Source organism: Apiospora hydei (assembly GCF_038363865.1).
Source record: "Apiospora hydei strain CBS 114990 chromosome Unknown utg000004l_segment0_segment0, whole genome shotgun sequence".
Classification (NCBI taxonomy): domain Eukaryota; kingdom Fungi; phylum Ascomycota; class Sordariomycetes; order Amphisphaeriales; family Apiosporaceae; genus Apiospora; species Apiospora hydei.
The window spans coordinates 8222391-8240625 of record NW_027117363.1 but is presented as its reverse complement, the minus strand read 5'-3'; the positions used below and the strand labels follow the sequence as shown (position 1 = coordinate 8240625).

General features: G+C 52.7%; 4 protein-coding genes across 4 annotated transcripts; 2 read left to right on the top strand and 2 right to left on the bottom strand.

Annotated features, from left to right (window-relative positions):
* Positions 1–1061: 1061 nt before the first annotated feature.
* Positions 1062–3394, bottom strand: PG997_005079 (uncharacterized protein; the record flags this gene model as incomplete). The annotated part of the gene is made up of 8 exons (XM_066809394.1): positions 1062–1557; positions 1598–2156; positions 2216–2302; positions 2383–2445; positions 2499–2721; positions 2787–3138; positions 3212–3298; positions 3348–3394. The coding sequence occupies 8 exons, from the start codon at positions 3392–3394 to the stop codon at positions 1062–1064; spliced, it is 1914 nt and encodes a 637-aa protein (XP_066673012.1).
* Positions 3395–7148: 3754 nt separating this feature from the next.
* On the bottom strand, positions 7149–10553 carry PG997_005078 (uncharacterized protein; the record flags this gene model as incomplete). The annotated part of the gene is made up of 5 exons (XM_066809393.1): positions 7149–7461; positions 7588–7649; positions 7721–8041; positions 8140–8821; positions 8998–10553. The coding sequence occupies 5 exons, from the start codon at positions 10551–10553 to the stop codon at positions 7149–7151; spliced, it is 2934 nt and encodes a 977-aa protein (XP_066673011.1).
* Positions 10554–11058: 505 nt separating this feature from the next.
* Positions 11059–12827, top strand: PG997_005077 (cytochrome P450; the record flags this gene model as incomplete). Its single annotated transcript, XM_066809392.1, has 5 exons — positions 11059–11478; positions 11519–12030; positions 12087–12235; positions 12345–12602; positions 12628–12827. 5 exons carry the CDS (start codon positions 11059–11061, stop codon positions 12825–12827), a joined length of 1539 nt encoding a protein of 512 aa, XP_066673010.1.
* A 973-nt stretch (positions 12828–13800) lies between these two features.
* Positions 13801–16967, top strand: PG997_005076 (uncharacterized protein; the record flags this gene model as incomplete). Its single annotated transcript, XM_066809391.1, has 4 exons — positions 13801–14307; positions 14366–14381; positions 14423–16035; positions 16098–16967. The coding sequence occupies 4 exons, from the start codon at positions 13801–13803 to the stop codon at positions 16965–16967; spliced, it is 3006 nt and encodes a 1001-aa protein (XP_066673009.1).
* Between the last annotated feature and the right edge of the window lie 1268 nt (positions 16968–18235).

Sequence of the window (18235 nt, the reverse complement as noted above, 5' to 3'; positions counted from 1 at the left end):
AACGCTGATGGATGCGATACGATGCCCCTATGTCTTTCGCGCCTGCTTCAAATATTGGCTCAACTCACCTGGCTTCCGAACCTTCCGCCATGGCAGTTTGGGACTCGGCGGTTGACCATTCGATACAGGTTGATATGCCCCGCCTGCCTCCATCCACAAGGTTTCCATCGAGATTCACCAATATTCACAACGCGACGCATCTGGAAGCCATTCCACGATGTGTAGATAAGAAAGATTGAAAATGCTTTCTAGTATACTCGACCGTGTTTTACCTGAACGCTATCGTTAATATTTGGTCTAGTCGCGGTCAGGTCTACGCCTTCATCGACCTCCAGAGAGCTGAGGAAGAAAATAGATCCACCACTAATGTCCAAGTGTCAACTTGATGAAGCGTTACGACCCAGGCGCAGCCACGTTCTCAGGCGCCAACGTTACCTTATTAGGCGGACCTTCTCCCGCAGAAGTGGCCGCAACCAGCATCGTGAATTTCTCATCCGGCCCTCAAGCACCGGTAAACATTGTGACCCCGGAAAGCAAGCCAGAGCAACCCTGCATCTAGTGGTGCGATGATCGTACGTGGTAGCTCCAGTGAGCTATGCGCAATGTTCGCCACTCGAAGAGAATCCTCAGCAACTATACTCAAGTTACGTGAAGGTGAAAAGCAGCAAACCATTCACTAGGTCCGTCTCGGTATACTCCTCAGAAGATAGTATAGACTTGGTATAATATTGAACTCATCTGTGCTTCTATCGTCCATCAGCAGTAATGATATCAAGCATGCCTGCCTCCAGGTCTCGAAATGGGGAGAAAGATTTGTACATTTCAAAAGAGCGATAGCCAAGCGGCGGGGGTATATTTCTCTGACCAAAATATCCGTAGACACGGTCAACTATAAAATCATAAAAGAGCGATCCCAGCTTTGCAGCTCAAAACCGCTCGCTAACAATAGAAAGGGCTCTCCTTCGTCCGCAACCCAAATCGTACAAAGTCGTGAAGCTTCCAAAGAATGCCTTGCCCCATAGTCGACCATCAGAGCGATCGAACATGAGTCGTTCTATGGTTCAGATCTTCCTATCGCCCTCTACTTCCGGCACCGGACGCGCACTCTTCTCAACGTCCAGCTCCGCCGGGCTGCTGCGCAAGGTACTGTGGTGCTGGTCCGCGCGGTCCGAGTCGTGCTCGTCGTTCTCGACGTGGTAGAGCGGCTCGAGCACGGCGTCCTTCTGGAAGAAGACGTAGCGCTTGAACCACCAGGGCGTCGCCTTGGTCACCTGATAGGCCGCAAACTTGCCCATTGGCACGCCGAAGACGTAGTCCAGCTCCTCCAGCGTCCGCTGCTTCGTCTCGGGCACCAGGAAGAAGATGAGCCAGAAGGCCACAAAGTTGAAGCCGGCGTAGAGCCCGAACGCGCCGGCGGTGCCGAGCGACTCGAGGATCAGAGGGAAGGTGATGCCGAGAACGGCGGCAAATCCCAGGCAGGTGGCCACGGCGAAGCCCATACCGACTTCACGGTGAGAGAGGGGTAGACCTCGGCCGAGTACGTAAATGGCACGGGACCTTCACCGGGGAGTAAAAGGCGGCAAATATATACACAAACACTGCGACTAGTGCGGTCTTGGCAGGATGATGGTCAGGCAACAGCGTGCAAAGACCAGCAGCCAGAAGCGACCACATCATGTTCGGGAATGTGAACAGCAGGAGGGATCGTCGTCCGAACGTGTCGATAGTCCAGAAAGCTGGGAAGGCGAACAGGAAGTTGACCATGCCAAAGCCGAAAGAGCTGACCATGGCAATGAACTCGGTGGAGCCAGCAGCTTTGAAGACGGTCGTCGAGTAGAAGGCGATAATGTTGATTCCGCACATTTGCTGGGCAAGCATGACCGTAAAAGCCGCAATGTTGGCACGTCGGACTCGCGGGATAGTGAAGAGCTGACCGGCTCGGGTGAGGTAATTGCTCTTTTTCGTGATCAGTTGCTCGATGCTGAGCTGTGCGTGGATGTAGTAGAGATCTCGTGCGACTTGGATAGGATGATTTCGAAGCACCAACAAGTTAACCCAGGCCTTGGGATAACGGTTCTTCTTCATCAACCAACGGGGAGACTCTGGGCAAAAGTAAATCAAGAACACAAGAGGAACGGCCGGGATAAAGGGGGCGCCTATCATGACAGGTCAGTCTTCATTCATCACAGAATATTGCACTCAAAGGGAAATTTACCAAGCATAAGTCTCCAGTTGTGTACGTGGTAAAAGCATGCCAAGTTAACAGCCGTTCCAAGCATGATGCCGAAGGCAGTCCACATTTCTAGTCGAATGTTAGTATGATGACCTCGCTCACTTTTGTGTATTATGCTGATTGGTGTGTGCATAAGTGGTAGGACTTACGCCAAGACATGACGAGAGCACCTCGAATGGACGCAGGTGAGTTCTCCGCAGCGTAGATCGGTACTATATCATGTCAGATCATGGGGGTTTAGCGATGGTCAGAACCCAAAACAAACCTGTAGAAGCTTTGATGCCCATTCCGACACCCATGAGTAGACGGCACGCGAACTGCTGTTGCCATGTCTCGCAGAACGCAGAGCCGATAACAGGCCATAGACACAAGTGACCGGAGAGGAAGATAACACCACGACGACCAAGGTAGTTGTTTGCAGGATCCGAAAGCCAACAGCCGAGCAGGGCGCATCCAATGTAGGGACCGGCGTTGATCATACCCACCAGCTGCGAGGTGTAAATGTTAGAGTATGCCTTGATTTACTCATGCAGTCCAGTATTCTTCCACTTACAAGTTCGTTATGCGCAATGTTATAGTACGTGGGAAACCAGATTGTAGCACCGTTGGATCCAGTCTGGTCCCAGCCTTGCACCGCTGCGCCGATGGAACAAGTCGCGATGGTCAGGTAAAGCTTGGCCGGGAGTCGCCATTTGTGAGTGGCTTCCTCCCGTAACGCTTTGATCTCAGCTTCGTCCAGCGCATGTTCGCCCGTGAGATTCTCGCCAAATTGGGTTGGGTCCTGAGCAACCAGTGCCCCCTTTCGCAGGAGTGCGACGTGCTCGGTCAGTCCCTTCTCCTCAGCGAAGGCGTCGACATCGCGCATCAGCTGGTCATAAGGAACCCCCTTCAGAGGGTTCTTAATCCTGAGCCAGATGTTAGAAGACCACACCCGGGTTTTCGTGAGATTGACAAAAACATTGAAAAGGGTTTGCTCACTTGGCTTCGAGGTTCGTGTTGACGGCATCGTCGACGACTGGGTGGGTGCTATCTTCAATATGGGCGTCCACTCTCTTCGACGGGCTGCTGTTCGGTTAGTAAAATTGGCATACGATATTGGAGTTACGCTACCCACATGTCGGTCGAGGCGGCCGAGTCGATCCTCTCAGGCTTCTCGGCCATTTTTGCGGGAACGCGCCAAGGCCAAGATCTTGTCTGCGAGGTGGCTTGAGGACAAGAGAAAGCTTGGGCAGCTTGTTATTCCTGGCGATGAGCTTGGTCTCGCTCTTGGGAAAAGCTTCGCTCTCAACGAAACTGGGTCTTAGATATACGACACGGGGAGATTGATTGTGTCACCCAGAGAAATTCACGCGAACCTGGATGTGTGAATTGGATACCGCAGCAAGAGAGAAGGGGAGGGGAGACTGTTTCTGAACCGAGCTCTCCGGGGAAGCCGTTTATAAAGAAAAGGCGAAAAGGACCTACCTAGACCAGGCAGGCCAGTCAGTCCTGCTCGTATTTACTCACTTACCCGACTACCTAGTCTCCCGCTGACCGTTAGTTTCCTTGCCTGGCACTTATCACTTGGCTCGGAATCCATTATGTACACGGAATATAGAGGCGAGGCAGCTAGGTAAAGTTGTACACTGCCTGCCAACCGCATATGCCACCCAGCCGGTACAGTATGCAAGGTCTCAACAGCGAGAACCCACACCACCATACTGAAAGCAAACAAACGAGAGCTAATACTGCTCCCCCATGACCCCATAAGTATCGAGGTCGACTGGGGTGAGGGATGCTGGTGATGCGTGAATGGATGGACAGGCCGAAGCTTCGTCTGTCTGTCGTCCCAAATCCGTGGCGGGCCGGGGGTGGGTGCTAGTTCGTCCACCCTTTTGAAGCACGCACGCACTCTTCTCATCATGTATCCTAGGCCAAGAGGATCGATTTGCAGCTATCCCGCTCCACTCGAGGGACATTTCTCCGCACATCCCAGGCTGTTCTAGGCTCTAGTACTGGTCTGTAGACTGTACTGTAGTAATGGTAAACCTCTCACATCAGTGCGTGGGCAAGCTCCGACGACCAACGGTTGGCCTGGGCGGTTTCTACTTGGACGTCTTGGCTGTCTTGGACGGCAAGAAGGACAAGCCCGCCAAGTTCGTAGCTCCACTCTTGGGTAAGTATTTCTTGGCTGGGCACTGGGGGGCTGTCTCTTTGCGGAGCCCTTTGCCTCTGTGCCGTTGCCGGGGGAGATTAGATGGCTTTGGATTCGGCGCCATCGCTTACCATCTTTGCCGCTTGAGCTGCATGCTACTCTTACTAAGAAGTTCTGACAGGAAGAGGAAGCTGTGCCGTCTCCTTTGTACGCCCTAAGCCAGCCATTGTGGACGGGTGTAGTCTGAATTATTTGCGGCTCTGCGGCGGGCTTGCAGCCATTCGCGGCGGGCTTTCCATCTAATCAATAGGCATGGCTGACTGGTTGTGCCAGCTTGCTTTTCGACGAGTCGACGAACGTCTCTTTGTGAAGACCTCCGCATTTCTCCCCCAAGTTTTCAACCTTAGAAACTGGAGCAAGGGGGCTCCAAATTTTTCCAAAGCCCCCGACCTGGGGTAGCAAAATGGAGGGGGGGGGAACAGGGGGGGATCTTCGTGAATCGTCAGCTCGCTGTGCCGTCGGGCAAAACCTTGGTCATGGACCCGTTCTTTTTCAAGCTTGGCACCCTCATATTGGGTGTTTGTTTTGCCGATCCCGCCATTACTGCTGATAGACTCATTCGACAAGGCTCCCAAGCTTGTGGCGTGTAGCGGGCTCGGGTATGGATGTCGGGAGCGTATCAAGCGTTCCCACCAGCACTAATTCGCTCGGCAGACCCCGCAGGGCACGTCATGAAGGAGAGGAGCTTGTGTGACTGTGACAGCTGATGGCCTCTGTTGTGTGCTGTGTAGATTAACGAGAAGTTGATTGAACGACCCGAGGACTCGTGATAGGGACGAGAGAGGATCGATGGTTCTCGATATCATCATGTAACATACCTGTAGTAGTATCAAGTATATGCTAGAACTATCCCCAATAATAAATCTGAGGGATGATACCCACTGATCATCTAGCATAACTGGATCTGTTCGATGACTGAAAGCATTGTAGAATGAACGGCCACAAACAGGTTGACTACCTGCGTTGTATTTTTCTTGCATCGGCCCACTTCCTTCCCCAGGGTTAAAGCGGATTCAGCAATGATTGATTACCCCAGCCCTGAAAGCTGGAAACCTCCGCATCTGCTCACGCTACCCCATGACTCCTAGCAAGTAAATTGGCCAATCAGCCGAGGGCGGACTCCTTACGATACGGTGTAGTCGCAGTTGCAACTTGCAGCGCGCAGCGCATGATGGATGCATGAGCGATGGCAATGGGTGCCGATAACCCGCAAAACTCACCCGTCTGTCTGTCTGTCTGTCTTTCTCTCTCTTCCCGTTCCCTTCCGCAGCCACCCACCCACACAAACATACACACACACGACGTTCGAACCCGGTCATGATTTACCCTCGACCGTACATGGGACCTATCCTTCCAGTTGGTAAGAGCCCAATATTAATTGCTTGTTCCGAACCAGAAACGATGTGTTATGTATGCAAGCTGTACAATGTCAATCTCAGGGTAACTCAGGGTCGTATCTCCTGCAGGGACACAACGTGGGAAGACAAAAAAGCAGTGATTGACAAACCAGGCAAGTCAGCCGTAATTGGAAGCGATGGATACGATGAAAGTTTGAGTTGAGCCGCCAAACTCGCCGAGGCCTGTAGTTGCCGCGGCCATAGTGGCCAATCAACATACATGTACATGCCCATTGGATGCCACAGGGAAGAATCCAGCATCACATGATCGATCTCGTTTACAGTAAAGGGATACTATCATGTTTCCTCATTCGTTCAGAAATGAAAAAGAAAGAGACGACCTAGATCGTGCCGTCTCATACCACCTGATTAATGTCTAGGTTGCTGGTGGCAATTCTAACTCATCCCAGCGTCCAAGAGCCCGCCCGCGGCCTTGCTGTACCTTGCGGGCAGCTCGGGTCTGGAAGGGTCTGAGCTGCACGGAATGATTCAAATGCTACACTCAGCCTCACGTATTGAGTCACTCTGGTCTCGCGTCCTGTCGTATTCTCTTACTCCCCTGCTTTGGTCTAGATTAACTCGTGCATAATGTACGTGGAGAGTATCCGCTTGGTTGCTAACCGCGATCTACGGCTAGTAGCCAGTAAGATTGGAGGAAGAGAGGGTGTTTTCGAATATAAACCTGGATGGCGATGTTCAGTTCTGGGTACTCTATCAGAGATACTTGGCAATGGGAGTTAGAGTAAGTCCAGCAGCGTCGTATGCTGCGACCTGAGCAAGATATATGTTCCGCGGCGTAAACTCTTATTCTCACCTCCAAATACCTGATTGACGTAAACGGCCGCACACACTGCTAACCGTGGTTGGCAACCAAGGGGCAAGGTATAAAGTATGTTTGATTTGGACGAGCAATTATCAAACTTGGAGAGTTCATGATCTGCACACAGGGTCTCAACGCCCCGAAACAAGAGAAATAGTAAAAGCAAAACATCATTCGCTCTTCCTCACCATCCTTTGTGTCGTCTCTAAAGTCTCTACGAGGCTCTCTGCCAACCAAATTTGGTATCTTCGAGTATATGTACCTCACTTCTCGGCTCATACCGTATCTTCAATAGCGACAGGAGGCTAGTAACAAGTTGCGAACAGATCAGGTTTTCTTCAATAGCAAATGCATAATCCTCGCCCTTAAGATGAACAACTCGGTTCCGTACAAGGTGATGTTTTCGCTCGCTCGCTCACTAGCCCGTGGTGAAGGCAGGGGAAAATCCGGAAGCGTGTTTAGGTAACACACCGAGATGTTGGCATGTGGTATGATACTCCTCTCTCACTCAAACAGCACCCTGTCGTTTCCGCGTCTTGGGCCGCGGTGGAGGCGGAGACGGTGACCTCGACGACGACGACCATCTGGTGCTGGCCGGTGCCCCACGCCCTCTCCCCATCCCCATCGGGACCCCTCCGCGTCCGAACCCGCGCCCGACCCCTGGGCCATACAGTCCAGGATGCGGCGGCGGAGGAGGGGCCGGTTGAGGGTATGAAATCGGTGGTGGTGGAGGCGGCGGAGGCGGGAGGGTGTCATAATAAGATTGCTTTGGCCTGTTTGTTTTCTTCTGGTCAGTTTCTCCACTCTTTGCTTATTCCTACGTTGCGTGTATAAGGACTTCGGTCATAGGGAGTCTCAGGTATATGCAGTGTTGATAGCCAGCAGAGATTGGGGAATCGTCCAGTTCGTGTGTAGTCGAGATGGGTATCGGCGGAGAACTTACCACATCGTCATCGTCACCGTCATGCCCGGCACGACGAGCTCATCCCATAGCTCCGGTAGTATCTATGACCCCATTAATATGAGTGTGAAACTTCGCCAACTAATCCCTCGGAATGAGGGCAAGTCAAACCCACCACTGTCTGTAGAAACGGCGCCCCAGTCCCGGCCGCGGGCTGCTGTTGGGGCGTCACCGGCAGCGGCTGCGTCTGCAGACCGGTACCATCCCCTACCCCAGCGGACGTGTTGGTACCAACGCCCGGCGGCGGCGGCGGCGGCGGCGGCGCTGGTACCGTCGTGAACATCTGCGAGGCGATGCCCGTCATCGGCGCCGCGCCGGCCATCGAGGCCTCCGCCGAGTTGGGCTCGACCACCTTGAGATCGTAGCGGCCCTCATTCACCCACCACGTGACAGGTGTCACATGCGCGAAGCAGGCGCGTATGAGGCGCTCCATGCCCTGTGAAGAGTGTGGAGGGGCGGATGTTAGACACGGTTTGGCTCTTGGAGTTCTGGTAAAAGCTATAACCTGGACAACCGGAGAAGAAGTCAACTTACCTCCCATGTCTTCACCTTCTCCCAGGGAAAGGTATAATTCCGCCCCACCGCATCGTGGAAGTAGATAGGCAGCTTCGCAGGCGGCCGGTCAGACGAGTACGCCCAACGAGGGTCGCCGGGCTGTACTGGTTGAGGTTGGGGCAGAGGCGCGGGCGGCACCTCCACTTCCTCCTCTGTTGGCGGCGGAAGAGGAACACTCGTTGCATCACCAGTGACAGTAGTAGTAGTGGTGGTGCTGGTAGCGTCCGTATCAGCCGGAGATAGTTCTACAGATTGCTCCCCCGCGCTGGAACTATCATCCGGGGGCGGCGACGGCGACGGCGGTGGTAGTTCGTCCTCGGACCCAGCAGAAGGCCCCGTTGTCGCAATCTGATCCACTTCCCCAGAAGCACTACTACCCACTATCGGTTCCTGGGGCGGCTCCGCCTGCACCTCCTCCACATCCGGGGCGTGGTCCATAGTAGTAGTGTCTGGTTCTGCGGCGGCTGCGGCCAGCATTTCGCGAACGGGCGACCGAAATTGGAATGGTGGTTGGGTAGCAGGTGTTTGGTTGACGGCTGCAGTCGGTGGTTGCAGTCGGCCTGGATTGATTGCCTCGCGGGCTTTGCTGCAGTCAGGCGGCTTGGGCGCGCCCCCTATCATTGGTCCGGCTACCCCGCCGTTCGCAAGGAAACCAAACTGCCTGCATCCTTCGCAGCATCTTGTGCTGGGACGGCACGAACACACTTCTACTTCGACTTGTTACCTGCACTGGCTTCTTACGTTATAGGAGGGATGCCGAAACAGAACACGTCCAACGTATACTTGCATCGAGTCTGCCATTCATTGCTATATATAGTCTAACCTAACTTCACATACTTGAAAGTCTCTATGCAGCTCTGCACATTGAACAGAGCATACTCTCGTGGGTCGGATGCTAATCTGTCAATGAGAGCGAGAAGCAGGCTCGCCTCGGCAAATATTTCCTGGAACTCCCTCACCGCGCGCATGTCCTCGAACCGCATGTGCCCAATGCCTGTCCATTCGCGCCATTGGTTGAGCATCCCGCAGATAGACGCCGCAAACGGCGGGTCTACGACCATTTGGTAGAGCACGGTGACCACGACGTCTTGCAGGCTGAGATCGGCCAGCTCGGGATGGAATCCCTGGAGCCAGCGAAGACTGCAGTCGGCGACTCTTTGGATAGGCCAACGAGGAGTAGTGAGCGTTTTCTCCTCTATGGAATTTGCGATGTCTCTGCTCGCCTGTCCCGTCTTGGTCTTGTTTTCACGAGAGCCAATGTTGCTGGGCTCGAGCATGTCCAGGATTTCGAGAACGCCGCAGGGCAATCTATTGGTTCGGGCAAACCGACAAATATCGTCCGGGATACGGAAACATATTATCGGCTGGCCTTTTGTTGCCTGGACAGCGGTCGCACAGCTGGCAAACCACATGGCCTGATTCGAGCCTCCTTCACCCGAGCATAGATGGGAGGTATCAATAGCACTCAGGCTAGTGGGTTTGTCCTCTCTGGATGTTGCGTGCCATTCACTTTGTGCAAGTCCTTCGCTCGAGAATCGGCAAAGTATGGCTAAGGTATGGACTGTCCCGGTGCGAGACTCGCCTTGTTCTGAAGGGCCTTTCTGAGTTTCCTTCAGATCTGATAGTGGCGAGTCTTTACCCCCTGGGCCACTCGCGAGACTGGCGTCCTGAGGCCCTCTCCCCTTAGCGAGTCTACTTGAATGCTCTTTCGATGCAACCGGGCGTAGGAAAACGGAATCTGCATCTGAACTCGCGGTTCTTTGTTGTATCTGGTGGCTAGGCCAGTCCACATCAGCGCCGAGTTGCAATGCCAGAGACCCATCCGGCTCGTCTGACGCAATTATAAGCAGAGCATCTGAGGAACCGAATCGCATCAAAACAAGTCCTCTTGGAGCCCAGGTCCCACGAGTGCGCAATTCTTCCCACCCAGAAGGATCTGCCTCGGCCCCCAACCTGTAAAGACACTCGATCAACTCATAGAATCGTATCTCAGCTTGAGGCTGGACGGGCTCGTCTCCCGGTGTCAATCTTTGGGCCTTCGTACCGATCTCTTGGCGGTTCCAAGTCAGAAATGTCCAGGTACCACCAGGGAGCCCGCTTCTCGGGTAAACCTGAACTTGCTGGATTCCACATCTAGAGGAGCCATCAACTGGGTCAGGTGCTGCGAGACGATATCTTGGAAACTGTACCTCGACAACGCGATTGAAAATCTCGGCAGAACGGATCCTACCCCCAGACTGTGATTGCTCAAGCTTTTTCCTAACCTTGGCCCGATATACCAAAGTTGATGTAGCACTGTAGGTGATAGGCAGTATACCAGCCACAGCTAGGGGTACTCCAACATAGGTGATTATGTCACTTGCCGATAGTCCATCAGAGTCATTGGAAGACATGGCGATAAGAACGCGAAAGAATGCATTGTGCTGCGGAATGGTATTAGCATAGTCCGTGAATTATAATAATTTTCTGTGTATGCCTCAGTCTCGAATCTTCAGGTTTGGGAATCCGAAGCCCCCCAGTCGACTCGAGTGTGGTGTGAGAGTCCGTTTGTGTAACCTGAGAGGCAGGCATCATTGGATTCGGATGTTCTGACAATCAGCATGCATATAATGTAACCTGGGCGCGCGTTATTGGCAAGCCACATCCATTGACAATATCCATGTTTGCCCAGTCGTCACCATACAAGTACCGTCGGCCAAGCCGTGTGTACACATACAACACCCCTCCGCTGTACTGGCGAGACAGTATTTTGAAGCGCCAGCGTGCTCTATCCACAGCCTGATCCTTTTCGCAAGATGTCGCGTTCTTTTCACGCCGGATTCTCATCTACACATACAATTCGACTTGTTCCTGATCCGGGTCTTCTGCAATCAAATCTCATCTCAGACTATCGCAAGCATGAGCGCCAGTGTAAACTTCTGGCTCTTGTTTCGGACTTTGGGGATAGTTGCACTGCTATCAGTGTGCGCACGATGGTACCGTAAGCGCCGACTCGCAAAGCAAGAAGAGGAAGCTTTCGCTGCACAGCACGGCTGCAAGCCCGTGGAGGCGACAGTACCCTACAAATGGCCATTCGCTTTGGACCTCCTCAAGCAGCAGTATGATGCACTTCCCAAGCAACGTATGCTCGAGTTTCAGACGCGTTACTTGGGCGCGGCGCCAACCATTCGCATTGACATACTGGGCGAGGGCTATATGGTCCATGACCCAGTCAACATCGAAGCGATCTTGAACAGCCGCTTCGAAGACTTTGAGCTAGGGCCGCGTCGTATGGGATTGCTGCCTCTCCCTGGGCGAGGGTATTTTCGTACAGGATGGGTCTGCCTGGCGGCATTCCCGTGAACTACTTCGTCGCCAGTTCTCCCGAATTCGCGAACTAGGCCTGTCTGCCCTAGGAGAGCACGCTGATAGTTTGCTTGAAGCAATCTCGCATGAAGCTCAAGCCAACAGCGAAGGTGTCGTCGACTTGCAACCTCACTTTTTTGAATACACCTTGAGCACAACAACACAACTCCTGTTCGGCGAGCCTCACAATAGCCTACCCGTATCTGAACGAAAGGCTCTAAGAGACAACTTTGAGTATGCTAGCTATGTCTCGGCGATACGCCTGCGCTTGGCAGACGTTTGCTGGCTCTATCAACCGCGGAAACTCCATGACGCATGCAAAGGTGTCCGCGACTGGGCATCGTTTTTCACCGACAAGGCACTCAGCTACATGGATCAGTACGGCGAAGAGGCCGCCATGGAGAAGTATGCGTTCATTATCGATCTGTGGCGCGATATGAAAAATCGGGACATGGTTAGAGACCAGCTGTTGCACGTCTTGATTGCAGGGAGAGACACCACGGCGTGCTTGTTGAGTTGGACATTGTGAGCAAAGACAAATATCCCAGAACATATGGCCTCGGAGCTATTTACTTACAAAGTCCCGATGACAGCTTCCATCTCGTCCGCAATCCAGAGTTGATTGAACGACTGAAAGCAGATATAGCTGAGGTGGTACCCCAAGCATCTGAAGAGATAACCCGAAAGCACATCCAGCAGCTCCCCTTCTTGCGGTGTTGTCTGAATGAGAGTATGTAACAATACTGGTCTCTGTCCCGCTGTCTGCCAGTATCAGTTGCTGTTCAAGGGGGCACCGGCTAACATGTCATGCAAAACAAGCTCTTCGATTATATCCGCAGCTCCTTGTCAATGTCAGGTTTGCCAAGCGGATGACGATGCTCCCCGGGGTGGCGGCCCAGACGGCGAATCGCCAGTGCTGTTGCGTCCGGGCGCGGGCCTGGGCTGGTCATCATACCACTTGCACCGCAACGAGTCCGTCTACGGCCCAGACGCTAGGGTTTATCGACCGAGTCGCTGGGAAGACGGCGAACTGCAGCGGCGTGCCGGGATAGGCGGTTTCCTGGACTTTCACGCCGGCCCGCGAGTGTGCCTGGGTAGTAATTATTCTATCATGATGTTTAGGAGACTTGCAGCTGATATGGGGGGAACCCGCAGAGGATTATGCTCTTATGGAGTCTAGCTACGCAATTGTCAGGATACTGCAAAAATATCCGAACATCAGACTACCCCCTAACATTCCAAATTTGCCAGTCGGGGAAGAGCGACAGCACTTGAGTATCGTTCTGACCAGTGCAGAAGGTACAAAGGTACTTTTGGAATAACCTACCTACCTAATTCGTGGACGTCGAAAAGTTTGAGGCCCTTGATATATGATCAATGGAAGGAAGTACGTGCACTGCATGCTAGGCAGTCTTACCTAAGGCCGTTCCTTCCTTACTTAAAGCGCTGCCATTAATTTTGTATGCACCAGTAGATTAGGTACACACCTGAGTTAGCTACATACATGAGCATCATCCAAACAGGGCGGTATCCAACTCTTGCACACGTAACATACCTCAAGCCGGTCAGCAAGAAATACACCATTCAGGGTACAGGTTGGGCATACGACCCAAACTTTGTGTTGCATCGGATGTAGTTATGCAGCCACTTGAATGAACAGGAGGGGGGACAACCCATGTCGCACATTGGCAGCATAGCATCCATCTTGAACACCAGCCTGGTATAGTTCGAGTACAGGTACATCAGCTACACTCAAGGAAGGAAGCTGCCACTCAGTTGGGCCAGCCGAGGCCAGCCACTACCCATATCATGTTCTCACTCTATACCCCTACAGATCCATCCAATCTGTTTTTTTCTTAGTCACCCAGCCCCTCCTTATAACCTGACCGCGCTCCATGGTATGACTGTGTGGCATTCCAGAAGCCCTTCAGAAGCCGATAGTCGTCCAGCAAGTTCCCTTCAGCCCCATTGAATCAAACCATGAATAGAGACGAGCAGTCACCTGGGCTATCCTCCGCGGAAACCCTTACCATATCAATCCCTTCGACGGTTGCCAACAACGGATACATGGACGCAGAGCTGCGGGCCACTTTGGACGTATTGGCTTACACGGCTACCGACATACTGCGATGTCTAGATGAGATCAGTAATAAATCTGGCTCGGAGAGACCACCCAAGGATTGCTTCACCCTGCACAAGTTGTTTGAGCAGTTGCGGGACATTTGCCACGGTTTACAGACCAGAGATATTACCGAAGTGTCCTGAAATTCGTCGAGGCGTGGGAATTTATCTGAAATGCTCTGGGCCAGTGTTCAGAAAGTGGCTGATCGATGCTTGTCTGAGACCTCAGACCCTCTTCACGATGGCCTTAACGGTATACTACGCAACAAGCCGATACTGGGCAGCACTTTGTCGTCCAAGGTCCCGATTCTGGAACAAATTCTGCATTTATTGGCTACCTACGAGCACATCATTCGGGATGTCCGTCCTCAGGTTGAAGTTTTATCTTTGCTTCAAACTGCCATTATGCTTTCATCGTTCAGGAATGCCATGAGTTCCGACAAGGGAGCGCTACTTGAGGCTCATAAAGTTGCCCATCATTTGAGAGGCAAAATCAGTCGCCTCGGCTACAGCAGCGGCCAGACCGAGCTCAATTCACTTGATGCGGATAAAGACGAAGCCGTGCAGCACGCACAGCAGATGTACCAGGCTTGGCGTGCTATGTCTAGGAACAGACATTTCCCCGATAGGGCACATGCCAATGACTATGTTGGCCACAAGGATCAGTTGAAGGACCTAGAGGTTGCTTTAGATCAAGCAACCTCTGACTCTCCCTATACAGAAGCGCTTTGTCATACAGGGACAGTCTGGCTCGGGTAAGACTGAGCTCGCACTACGATATGCTATCGAACACAAGGCATACTACTGGGGGTGTTTTGGATCGATGCGAGTAGTCGGGACACAGCAACACAGTCATACATCACACTTGCCAAGGAATTCGGGGAGAATCTCACTGAGCAAGCAGCGAAACAGTTTCTGTTGAGTCGTGAGCTTATACACCCGTGGCTTTTGATCATCGACAATGCGGATGATCACGATCTGTCTCTGGAAGAGCTCTCACCGACAGGACACAGAGGCGCTATACTTGTGACTACCCGAAATCCAGCGCAGATTGCGTATGGAAACTCTGGCCGCAGGTTTCTCGCGTTGGATAAGATGAAAAATCAAGATGCCAACGAACTGCTCTTGAACGCTGCTGAAGAACCTCGGCGCACAGAGAGCATCCTGAAGTATGCTTCACGTAGCTGCGAGCACCTCTACTACCTTCCATTAGCTCTTGTACATGCTGGCAAGGCTATACATCATTATGGCCTTCGTTTGTCGCAGTATATTGACTACTTTGACAAGGAAGCGGCGCGCATACGCGAGGCATGGTCAAGATTCCGGGATAGGAGAAGCACCACAAGCGAGCTAAATGGCCGCCAAGGCGGCCCTGACGGCTACGAGCATATGTCAGTACACGCTACTTTCGAGTTGATGCTTCGACAACTCCAAGAAACAGCTACGGATAAGGAGGCAGTTTCGGACGCCCTTCAGCTTCTCCAGATCTTCTCTTTCATGCACTTCGACAATATTCGCTTTGACATGCTTGTCAATGCTTCCATTCATCCTATACGTGAGAGAGCGGACCAAAATAAGCTTGAGAGCAGGGAGAATGAAATTGTCAACCGACTTGGGTTGCAGACTGAGCCCCCGCAGTCATATTTTAAGTCGAACGTTCGTGACTTAGCATCTCGCTCCTTCTTCCCGGCCCTTCTGCCCGATATGCTGAAGAATCCTGGCAACTTCGACTCTTATCATATGAAAGGGAGAGTATCACAACGCTTACGCAGCGCCCTGAGAATTCTGGTGTCGAGATCACTGGTCAATAAAGTCACTTCTGGTGAAGGGCATGACTGGAACCTCGTAGATGATGACCGGCCACTGGTCGAGCGCTACAAGATGCACCCACTCGTCCACAAGTGGGTGAGAGATCGTCCGGCTCTACGAGTGTCTGAGCAGGTATTATACTGCCAGATGGCATCGGGCGTGCTCGCCAGCTGCATTCCTCTAGTTGGGGGCGATAGCGAGGAAGACATAACGTTGCGCTGCGAAATGAAGCCGCACATCGAAGAAGTACGGGTGTGCTTGAAAAGTCTCCAGGCCCATATTATGGAACGGAATTCCAAGCGCAAGGAAAATACTTGTTTCACTGTAGCATGGGTGAAATGGCGTCTGTCTTCATTGTCAGATGCCTGGTTCTGGCCGTGGTATGGGCAGATGCAGCTGGGCGAGAAAGCTCGCTTTGGCAAAGTCTACATGGAATGCGCCAACTATGAGGAAGCCGGGAATCTCTTGTCAGAGGTTCACGACCACTTGATCAGACGCTTTGGGCCAGATGATCACTTGACACACCTCGCGAAAACTGGTCTTGCAGTAGCACTCTACCATCACACGCGGCGCAACGATTCTGAGAAACTGCTATCTGAGGTTCACGACTCGAGGGGAAGCCCTATACGGCCCAAACCATCCTAGGACACTAGACACCATAGTTCAGCACGCTGAGGGGATTCTTGCACAAGGAAGGTTCACACACTCTCGAAATGTGTAAAGGGGCTTTGGGGGGCCTGAGGGAGGCTTTCGGCGAACATCACAGAAAGACTATCAAGTGCGTGACCCTGATAGGAAAGATATATAGTTTCAAGTTCGAGTATCCAATATCTGTCCAATGGCATCGGGAGGCACTACAAAGTGCAGTGGGGGGTCCTCCTGGCGATGCCGTAGACGCCTTGTCAGAACCAGAGATACTCGAGATCAAAGAAGACCTCGCCATGTCCCTGGCGAATGCTTGTACTGGATCCCGAGACCTTGAGGATTCCGAGAAGGACCTCACAGAGGCCGAAGATCTAATACAGCTTGTTGTCAGGCGGCGCAAGGAGCTGGGGAGCGAGAGCCACCCCTTCACCCTGCTGGCAAAGGCATACCAGGGGCGTATTATAGCTGCTCGAGGACGCCTGGAAGAGGCGGAGCAGTTGATGAAAGACACACTAAAAACGGCTCTGCTGGTGTTAGGCGACGACCACATCGGACTTATGGCTGGCAAGAAATGGTATGGTGAGGTGCTGATGCAGAGAGGGAAGCTCGACCTGGCGGAACGCTACTTCAGGGAGTCCTGCGATCGAGAGAAGTACCGGAAAGCAGCTGGTGACGATGGAGAGCATCCAGAAAGGATCTTCCATGTATGGTCGCTAGTCCAGTGCCTGGAGAAACAGGGGAAGCTCGCGGAGGCGTTGGAGCTGTGTAGGCAGCTGAAGCGCGACATACCCCGGGTTGGCGGGCACGGTCTGGGCGTCCGGCATGTTTTCAACAAAGACCTGGATAAGAAGGTAGACTCGTTAGCGGAAAGGGTGGGGGGTGCTTAGAATCCCATGATGATGGAAAGGCAGACGATCCAGGGGAGTGGGGGTTAGGATCTGGTGCTTGCTTACCGACGGCCGCCACACCGAGGTGGAGAACCTGGCAGCCTGTATATTCTTTTTCTGGTCACTAGAACAGATCTGGTTAATAAACTGAGGTCTGGCTGGCAGAAATCATGGTTTTCCTGGTAGGAATTTCCCAGCCAAACCCCCTTTCTGGCTAGTTGCATCGCCCTGATCACAAAGGGCGGACCGGTGAGCATGCCTCTATCATTGGCGCCTTTCCCTGGAGAGACTCCCATTTGTTATTTTCTTCTCACAAAGGCCCCCCTGCGGCTTAGGGACTTACGTCAAAGTCGCAGGGTTGTTTTCGTCAAACGTCGAAGGACGAGAGAGCATGAGCCTGGGGAAAAGGGGGTGGGGGTTGATATCTGACTGCATATAATTTTGTGGTTCCGTCTATGTACATACATAATCAATACATATAAATTGATAATTTAAATGCGGAAACTCGCTCAACCAGGCTACATGCTCTTTGCTCACTGGTGACATCGAGTCAACGTACCTGTCAACTGAAACAAGAACGCGGTCGGGGCATCGGTACTGGTAGAGGCAGGAGCAGGCCCAGTCCGGCTTGCTGCGGCCGCAGAAGCAACCCAGGTTGCGAAACAACCAACCAGCAGACCCGCCAGACGATCGCTTATCTCGCACCGCAACGTGACGTGACGTCGAAGCAAGGAAGGAAGGGAACTTCGTTCGCTCGGGAACCCGATTGGACATTGAGCAAGGGGAGGCATATAACGGACGGCGCTTAAGTTGCGTAAGTATACTAGCTGGCGCATCGGGCTTAGACTCCCGTATCTGGTTATAATTGGGCAGCAAATATGGTGAAGGGGGATGACGACAGGAATATGTAGGACTATGAGAGGGGTTAACACGAGGTGGTCAGCAATAGATGGGGAGAGCTGAAAGGACCGACCCGGGTCGAATTTCCTGTTCTCGATCTTGTCCGTTCAGCGTGCCACTGTTTCTTGTTAATGTATGTATGGAGTCGAACCAAAAATAGCGATGGGGGGAGAGGTAAGGGAGGGAGGGGAGGTTGTAGTTGCTTGCTTGCTTCTTCGCCCCGTTCCGTCGGTCTCGTTCGACCGGAGAAAAGAAAGATTCCGGTAAGGCTTTCTCGATATTTGCTCCATTTTGGTGTCTTGTTTCTTCTTCACGCCAAGCGCGCCCGCCTAACTGGTCAGTGGTATCCCTCGAGGACCCTGTCCGTC